Source organism: Equus caballus, chromosome 3 (genome assembly GCF_041296265.1).
Source record: "Equus caballus isolate H_3958 breed thoroughbred chromosome 3, TB-T2T, whole genome shotgun sequence".
In the NCBI taxonomy this organism is placed as follows: domain Eukaryota; kingdom Metazoa; phylum Chordata; class Mammalia; order Perissodactyla; family Equidae; genus Equus; species Equus caballus.
This window is the reverse complement of record NC_091686.1, coordinates 56,267,415-56,277,545: the sequence shown is the minus strand read 5'-3', so window position 1 is coordinate 56,277,545 and position 10,131 is coordinate 56,267,415. Positions and strand designations below refer to the sequence as shown.

At 37.3% G+C, this 10,131-nt stretch overlaps 1 protein-coding gene across 1 annotated transcript in view; it reads right to left on the bottom strand.

The window, feature by feature from the left end:
• Nucleotides 1-1,995: 1,995 nt before the first annotated feature.
• Nucleotides 1,996-10,131, bottom strand: part of HSD17B11 (hydroxysteroid 17-beta dehydrogenase 11) — a 39,270-nt gene continuing 31,134 nt past the window's right edge. The window contains exons 6-7 of the mRNA XM_001495980.5: nt 5,614-5,730; nt 1,996-2,748 (exon numbers count right to left, since the gene is read on the bottom strand). Coding sequence (XP_001496030.1) covers nt 2,658-2,748; nt 5,614-5,730 — 208 coding nt within the window. The 3' untranslated portion in view covers nt 1,996-2,657. The remainder of the gene's footprint in view (nt 2,749-5,613; nt 5,731-10,131) is intronic.

The window sequence follows — 10,131 nt, the reverse complement described above, 5'->3', positions numbered from 1 at the left end:
GATTTACTCTCTAGCCAAATTGGTATTGAAGATGTACTGAGGGTCAGTTTTAACCCTTTTCCTTTGCCTGTTCCCCCACTCTTTCTAACCCACAGTTCCATGAAAAAGAGTAGATTTCTGGCAAATGAGAATGGTGGCATGGGGTCGGGGCGGGCAAGTGTTTCTGAAGGTAAGCATGGGAATATTCTCAAAGGGAATAGGAGAGAGGCCAGTGAGTCCTAGTAGTCCCATGGCAGGGCCCCAGGGTGACAGCAAGCGCTCATAGGAAGGCTTTATGGTGTGTCCAGGGAAGGCGGGTTTCCTGGCACAGTCAGGATTTCTGTACCCTGCAAAATAGAGAGCTATCTGTCATCAAGGTCCTAGGGTAGGACCACAGAGGACCATGATGGTTGACAACTAGGAGTCTTTTCCCAATTACCCCAAGACTGTGTAAGCCTCTTTGATTCTGGTGTGACCCTCAGAAGTGGCTCTATTAATGGCTGAGATGGATTTTCTCACTAAATTGTTAGAAGTGGGTTCAAAGTTAGGATTAACTTCATTCAACTAACAGTTAAAAGTTTTCAGATTTAAAGTCACAGCAGTAATTGCCTGATGCTGGTGAACTGGGGCCAACTTTAAAAAAATGCAGAGAACAAAATTCAGAACCCCTACAGCATTCATTTGCCTCCCAGCAGAGTAGGGCTCTAGCTTCTAGGTTCTTCTGGGTTCCTCCTTACTACTGCTGTGTCCACAGCTAGGTCAAGTCCTTCAGCAATGCCTACTACGCAGGATCGCTGGGGCATTCAATGGCAAACTGTGTCTAGCATGCGGCTAACATTCAACAAAAGGGACTGATTACCATTCTGTCAGCATAACATCCAAGAAGTAGTATTTATTTCTCATAATGGTTAACGCCAAAGTTCATCCAAGCATTAATTTCAGACAAGTGTGTTAAGAGCCGAAACATGTTTACTGTGAAAAGAGGAAAGTTATCAGTACACTTTGGGCCTCAGCTATTTCACTGGAGTTTTCCTAACGGTTTTCTCGAAGCCTACTTCATTGTTCCACTTGGCAAGCTGGAACCGGTATGACTTCATTGAAAGAATAAACAATTATATCTATTTCAAAATGAGTTAGAGGCTCTCTTTAACAGACTCTCTATCTTCTAGAGCCATCCTTGGCTAACAGGATAGGGTTTAGGTCAATCTATAAACTCTGTGGCAATTCACAGATACTCTCGTAGAGACTACTAGAATGTGGCTAATGTATGGAGAGGAATCTAAATTACATAACTCAAACATAATGATGTTTTGGAAAGAAGGCATTTTTGACTCAGATATGTATTTACATCAACTAAATGTAGAATATGGTCCAACAGCAATAGTATTTTGATTCTCTGTATTAGAAGAAGGTAGTTGATGGGAAAGAGGGAGAAATTTATGGTAGGAATGACACCTTCTGTGAAATTTTCTTATATGTTATAGAATCTATATCATAACCTTCCTTCAACGGATCATACGGTGTTTATAATCTATAGTGGTCCTCAGAAGCCTACTTAACTTATTCACTAAGTCAGGTGTTTATGACAGTATCTGACATGTGTTGAATAAATGTCAGTTTCTGCTTAGAAACTGGATCAAAATCTTTTACCAGAAAGTTTCTGAACCTAAATGTGGCTCATTCACTACAATGCACAGTGGTCAGTGATTCTGATTAGTATGTTTTCTGAGTGTGAACTTTCTGATATAAAGACCAAAGTTTTTTACTTCGCATCTACGTATCTAACAAAGTCTTGAAAATAGTTTTCTTTAATTGAAATCCACCAAACTACTTATTTTATCAATTTGTAGGTCTGCTCTTATAGTCTCATCTCACTGAGTCTGACTCACATCCAAGAAACTTCTAGACACTAAAAAAAAAAAGGATAAAGACCTTTGATTACATAATCCATTTTCCTTTAATTCGAAGGTTAAGTCATGTTCTGTTTAAAAAAAAAAAAGATGGAAACACCAAAAGTTTAAGTTCAATCCATTTATTATTGTTGCCATTTATGGGTACATTTCCCAATTCTCTGCCTCAAATCCCAATGATTCTTTTATATTTGCAACACATGTCCATCTCTAGTTTCCTTGTGCTGAAACATTTGGCATTGAAATGTGAGGTATGTCTCAGAAAACACATGTAATGTGTAGGATGAAATGTTTAAGCGACATTTCTTACATCTCATGAAATGCATGGTAATGCCACTAGATTCAGTCCTTCATTATATTTAGAGAGCTTGAAGTTTCTGTTTCATGTAGAATAGAAAAGGAAACATGTAAATTACATAAAATTTAAGTGTAATTAAACATAAAAATGTCTTAAATATTGATAGTACAAATTTTGCAAAGCCTTCAGATGAACCACAAAATCTTGGAAATTACTGTAAAACTGTTCGTGTTGTTCTTCTCCATTTTCCATAAGGCCAATTCCTAAGATATTTCTCTCTTTGCATCATATGAAGTTAGCTTTCAGCTAAAGAGCAAGTGGTAAGAAACGAGGACTGCCAGAGCCTCAAAAGGGGATATTGAAGAAAACAAGATAGTTAGGAAAAGCGGAAGTCCAAACATTAAAATTCTGATTAATGTTAGATGAAATCAACTTAAACCTGGTAAATCAGTTTCCAAAAAACCAGGAATTTATTCTCCTTTAGTTTTATATCCAATCACTGCATCAAACTTTATATCCATCTTTCGTTTTAAAATTGCCAAGAAACGCTCAGGAAAGATCCTAAAAGAAAGATGCATGAAAATAATCAGGAAATTAATATTAAGAGCATTTGTAAAATATCTTCTTTTAAAATACTTACATTTATCATGTCCATGTTCATCTTAAACAAGATTAAGAACTTTAACTCGGAGTCACTACTATATGTTCTTCCAATTAAATCCATTTCCTTTTCAAAAGGAAAAGGAAGGGGATTTAACCTGCTTCAGGGTAAGAGTGACTTGAAATATTTAGATTTTGAAATAAATATCTCCTACATTTTTCAGAAGATCTAAGGGAGGAGATATATATATAGAACTGAATAGTTGAGATGCTAAAGGCTTCCGAAAAAAGAAACCTGAGATAGGAAAGGAAGTGAGACTAGGAACTAATTTTATACTTCATAATCCAGAATATTATTAAAATATTCCACTAAGAGACTGGGGAAGCAGAATTGCTACATGAAAATGCAGGAGATGCTCTTCATTTTGAGCACAATGCGGAACATATTTAATTCCTTTAAAATGCCTCGCATGTAAACAGAAAAATTAACACCCACCCCACAGTGTTCTTGTGAAGAATCAATATATTAATATAAAATGCCTTAAACAGTGATAGACACAGAGTAGGTCTATTTTTTTCTCCCCACCTATACTTAAGAATATTGAGGAACTCGTCACATATCAATGAGTCTGAAGGAAACTAAACAGAATATGTAAGTCAGTGTAACTATACATGGATATCTGCCTTGACGCCATTAAAATAAGGTTTGGAAATTGAACACCAAACATTCATAATCAGAGGAAAATTAGTGTAATGATAACAATAGTGGCAATTATATTAATAACAGTGGCCTATAGTATTTATTGAGTCTTTATAGTATACTGAATACTTTAAATGCATTATTTTATTTATTCCTCATAGCCCTATAAAGTCTTATTGTTGTCTCCCTTTGACAGATGAAGAAACTGAGCTTCCAAGAAGTGAAATAACTTATCCAAGTTCATGTTGCATGCGAGTCACACAAACACAGCTCCATCTAACACTAGAGCTCAAACTTTGAGTCTCTATGTTAAAGGCCTAGGAAAGAGGATCAATTTATTCAATCGACAAACATTTTGGTGACTCCTATGTGTCCATCAACTCTTCAAAATGCAGGAGATATATTGCTAAAAACCAGGCAGAATTCCTTCTCTCACAGAGTCGCATTCTAAAGGGCTGTAAGCACTGAGGCTTGCTGATGTGATGTGACAAGTATTCACAGGTTTTAACTCAGTTATTCACCACGGAGACCCTTGAGCTTCACTACCTAAACCTCTAAGGTATGCTCAACCATAGTTTCTAGCAGAAGGGGCTAAAAAGCCTGACACATGTCACTTAGGCCTTTGATCTCTTAAAGTTTTTCAGTCTCTGGGTCAATAATTCTCAAAGTATGATTTTTTTTTTTTTCTGGTCAGGAAGATTGGCCCTGAGCTAACATCTGTGCCAATCCTCCTCTATTTTATGTGGAATCCTGCCACAGCATGGCTTGATAAGCAGTGTGTAGGTCCGTGCCTGGGATCTGAACCCACAAATCCTGGGCCGCCAAAGTGGAGTGTGCGAACTTAATCACTATGCCACCAGGCTGGCCCCACAAAGTATGATCTTTGAACCAACTGCCTGTGGTTGTTGCCTGTTAAAATATAGACTTCTGGGTTCCAACTTAAACATCCTAAATTAAAATCTCTGGAGGTGAGATCCAGGGATCTATTTTTTATTTTTTTTAATTTATTTATTTATTTATTTTTCTGCTTTATCTCCCCAAACCCTCCTGGTACATAATTGTACATCTTAGTTGAAGGTCCTTCTAGTTGTTGGGATCTATTTTTTAAATTGACCTGACAAGTGATCCTGACACCTGCCATGTGGGAGAAGCCTGACTCAAGGGACAGGCAGCAAGAGGCTTTCTTTTTCCGTCTAAGGCACCTCTTCTCTTTCCCCTTATTACCTGACCGGCCTCATGCCACGCAGCTTTCTCAGATGAGCAATGAGGCAATGAGCTGTGAAGAGGCACCCTTTAAACCAATGGTTTCCAATCTTGGTTGGACATTAGAATCACCAGGAAAGTTGTTGCATCTCTCAGAGACCAGGCTACATCGCAGACCAATTACATCAGAATCTTGGGGAGTAGGTCTCAGGTATTAGCCTTTTTAAAACTCCCAGGTGAATTCCAACGTGCACCAAAGTTGAGAGCTGCTGTTCTAAAGAAATGCTTCTCAAATTTGCATATGCACACAAATCGCCTGCAGATCTTATCAAAATGCAAATTCTGATTCAGGAGTTCGAGAGAGTCTGTATTTCCAACAAACTCCCAGGTGATGCTGACGCTGCTGGTCCGTGGACCACATCTGAGGTAGCAAGGCTCAAGGATCTCTAAAATTATGATAGATTATTTAGCAATTTCTTTGCTTCCATGTGATTTTGCACAAAATAAGAACCCAGTGGTTATCTGTTGTATATTTAAATGAACATCTAAAACCTAACAATAGTCTGCTCCAATATCGTTGTCCTATGATTCCTTTATGTAGTAATGCTTAAGAATTATCCTTATTCATATTCATTCTTTTATAAGACAAAACTTCCAGAAATATACACATTTCTTTCTTTTAAAAAAAAACACTTTAAAACTTGTGGAAATTATTCAGTTCATTTACCCACCTGCTATATCAATCTTGCTTCAATGATTAACAAATATGGCTTTAAAAATTGATGGATTCTTTAAGCCTATTATTTTTATTAACTTAATTCCATTTAATTGTACTTTATCAAATGTCTGGTTTTAAGTCTGACTGAACACACGTAATAGAAAAAGCTTTACTTATAATGCTGTCAAACATAGCTGTCGCTTACCTTTCCAGCAGTGTTAAAAAGCGTATGGAAGATGGAACAAAAATCATTTTCTGCTCAGTCAGGATCCCATTTATCAGCTTGACTACCACTTCCTCAGGTTCCAGTGTGGGTCCCAAACTGAAATCAGAAGCAGTTTTCAGAAACAAAACATTTCCCTGAGGCTTCAGCTTTAGTTTGGCGCTAAACAAATGAGTTAAATTACTATAGGAACCAAAACATAACTGCCTTGCAGCGTCCAGCCCACCGTCGGTGCTCAAAAACGGCAGCTGCTTTAGCATTAACACGAACAACAACAACAACAACAACCATTTATTTAGTGCTTATCATGGACTGCACACCGTGCTGAGCATTCCACACAGGTTATCTCACTGAAGTTGTACTCAACCCTATGAAGGAGATACTATCGTCCCTATTTGGCAAGTGAGAATTACGGAAGTAACTAGGACCAAAAAAATACTTTAGCTAGATTAGGACTGACAGACTCACTTTTAAATCTTTAGAAGTCTTGGGAAAGAAGTCAGATATCATTATATAAGTTTTATTATATACTAGGACTGTTTAGTGAAAAATTTCTAAAGTGTCAGCGGAATTAAAATATATAGGAATGTGCCCGGCTCTAGGTCTGATCTCCACATGGAATGCTTATATTCATTAGGTCTTCATTTAATTTTCAGCTTTGTCACTTAGGTCCATGTTGCATCTTCACTGTGTAATCACTCTGGCACATGCACTACTGAGTAGCAGGCAGCCCCTAACAAGTGGCCTTTGTTACTTGGGTGTTAGAATACGTGCACTGAGGACAGAGTTGCACAGGAGTTGCTCCTAAGTTTTCAACATTTTATTAATGACATAGAAAAAAAGATACATAATTAACTATACTCATGAAATTTGCCAACGTCACCAAACTGTTTGGGTGACGAACATTTTCGGGAGGCAGACTCTAAATGCGTATGACTAGTTTAGGGAAGTGAGACAAAAAGAACCAGATGAGAGTCTTTAGGAACAAATACGGAATAGTTAATTGGGAAAGAAAGGAATATGCAGTAAAGTAAAATTGGGACAATTGGGAGGAGTGCAGTATTGTACTTAAAAGTGAGCATGATAATTGAATACGCGAAGGAGAGCAGAGCTTAAAGTATATATGAATAATCCTTCATTCTCAGCATAGGTCAGTCATTTATTAGAATACCGTGTTCACCCCAGGACCCCGAGGTAACAGTATTACATATGAAAAGCTTGGCGATGTGACAGGAGAGGAAGTATAATAATAACAGTGCTGGCTTTTGGCCCAATGGAGGCAAAAATGAAAGGCAATGGAGGCTTGAAGACTAATCGTCCTTTAGCGTCTGGCACAGACAGGTAATGGGTGTCAAGGAAGATGAATCTAGAAACTGGAGGATGCTTGTGCCTTGAAAAGTGTTCAGAAGGCAATTAACTTTCTAGCATGTTGCTGCCAGACTTCAGTATTCCCACATCCCATGAAACCTCACCAACACCTGTGTAAACAGTACAGCACAGTTCCTCATTCACACTGAGGCCTCGCTAACCCGCGAACCAAGTAGTGCTGCATTGACTGAACTTTTCTTAGTGGACTCCGTCTCCTTACCTAAAGGTCTTAGCCTCTGTCAGAGGAATTTTTATCAAATTTAATGGCTGTCCAATATCATGATTTCATTTTATTTTTATTTGTTTATTTATTTTTCGAGGAAGATTGGCTCTGAGCTAACTACCACCAATCTTCCTCTTTTTGCTGAGGAAGACTGGCCCTGAGCTAACATCCATGCCCGTTTTCCTCTACTTTATATGTGGGATGCCTACCACAGCATGGCATTTGCCAAGCAGTGCCATATCTGCACCCAGGATCCGAACCGATGAACCCCGGGCCACAGAGAAGCAGAATGTGTGAACTTAACCGCCGTGCCACCGGGCCGGCCCCTAATATCATGATTTTAAAAAGACCAAAAGAAAAGGCTTCAGAAAAAATTCAATTTCTTGCAGAATAAAATATTAACATTAAAATGTCAGTATGTGAAAATATTTTTCCTTTGACAGTCTAATGTTAACAAGAGTTGCAAATCCTATTCAGTAAATGTTCATAAAGGATTTTGTAGAAACTATCCAAAAACACTTTGGGCCAATCTCTTGGGGTGGGGAAGGAGAATGCATGTGGGGGCGTAGGAATACTTAGGGGAAAGGATTTTCAGGTAGAAGGACTTGGTTTGATTATCTAACTTTTTTTACTTAAGTAGCTGAGTAATTTTGGGGACGACATCTCTACTCTTTCAAGCTCAGGTTTTTGTTTTCGTGTTTAATCTGAAAAACAGGGATAATGCAGTGGTGTGCTGGTAAATGTTTAACAACTGGCTCTCCAGGGACAGAATTACCAATTTTGTAGCATTTTCCAATTTCTATGGTGTAAATCCTCCCACCATGGCCAATTTCAAGCTACCAACAACGGCTTCACTGAAGGAGTACCAGCCAGCTTCAGTGTCCCACAGGTAACATGATGGTTAAATGGGAAATGTACGTGTAAGTACTTTATCCAGTTATACTGTACAAATGTTACTTGTCACCTCCTTAAACATCTTCTTTTTCATTGTACTAGACAATAAAAACTAATATCTTTCTGAGGCACAAAAAAAAACTAAATTTTGAGAGAAAATAAATTTTGATATGTATATTACATGTAGGAGAGTAGACGTTTTAAAAGGATGTTCAACAAAAATAATGCTTGGCTGTCAAAAAAATTAACCAGAACATCCAATTACACATAATCGAATCCATTCAGATTATGCTGCATTGTTTATATCACTAACTGGAAAGAAAGAGATGACTTATTTGAAGGAAAAACATTAATTAAAAATTATTCATATACCTAACAAGAGAGCCCCAAAATACATGAAGCAAAAATTTACAGAATTGAAGAGAGATATAGACAGGTTAACAATAAGAGCTGGAGACGTTAATCCCACTTTCAACGATGGATTGAAGAACTAGACAGAAGATCAACAAAGAAATCGAAGACCTGAACAACAGTATGAATCAGCCAGACCTGAGAGCATCCATGGAACACTGCACCCAACAGCAGCAGAATATGTATTCCTCTCGAGGGCACAAGGAACATTGTCCAGGACAGACCATACGTTTGACCACAAAACAAGCCTCATTAAATTTAAAGAGACTGAAATCATACAAAGTACGTTCTCCAACCACAATGGAATGAAGTTAGAAATCAATAACAGAAGGAAAACTGGAAAATTCACAAATATGTGGAAATTAACCAATGGGACAAAGAAGAAATTAGAGGAAATTAGAAAATACTTTGAGATGAATGAAAAAACACAACATACTAAAATTTATGGGATTCAGGAAAAGCAGTGTTCAGAGGGAAATCTATAGCTATAAACACCTACGTTGAAAAAAAGAGATCTCAAATAACCTAACTTCCCACCTTAAGAAACTAGGAGAAAAAGAACAAACTAAACCTACGCCAAACAGAAATAAAGGAAATAATAAAGCAGTGATAAATGAAATAGAGAATAGATAACAATAGAGAGAATCAATGAAATCAAAAGTTGGCTCTTGGAAAAGATCAACAAAATTGACAAACCTTTAGCTAGACTGACCAAGAAAAAAAGAGAGAAGATAAAGTATTAAAATCAGGAATGAAAGTGAGGACATTATTACCAACCTTACAGAAATCAAAAGGATTATAGACATACCTCAGAGATACTGCAGGTTTGGCCCCAGACTACCCCAATAAAGCAAATATCACAAGAAAGCAAGTCACATGAACTTTTTGGTCTCCCAGTGCATATAAAAATTATGTTCACACTATACCATAGCCTATTAAGTTTGCAATAACATTATGTCTAAAAAAACAATGCACAACCTTAATTAAAAAATCCTTTATTGCTAAAAAATGCTAACCATCAGCGAGTCGTAATCTTTTTGCTGGAGGGGAGTCTTGTGAAAAACGCACTATCTGCGAAGCACAATAAAATGAGGTACGCCAGTACAAGAGAATACTATGAACAACTTTATGCCAAAAATTAGATAACCTAGATGAAATGTATAAATTCCTAGGAACACACAAAGCACCAAAACTGACAAGAGGAAACAGAAAATCTGAGTAGACTTTTAATAAGAGATTAAATCAGTAATCAAAAAACTCCCAGCAAAGAAAAGCCCAGGACCAGATAGCTTCATTTTGAACTCTATCCAAACTTAAAGAATTAATACCAATTCTTCTCAAAGTCTTTCAAAAAACAGAAGAGGAGCAAACTCTTCTTAACTCATTCTGTGAGGCCAGAATTAGTTACTAAAGTCAGACTAAGGTACCGCTAGAAAACTACATAGCAATGTCGCTTATGAATGTCGATGCAAATATTCTCAACAAAACACTATCAAACCAAACTAAGCATCATATTAAAAGTATTACATAGCATGGCCAAGTGAGACTTATTCCAGGAATGCAAGATGGTTGACCATATAAAAACCAATCAATGTAATATACCA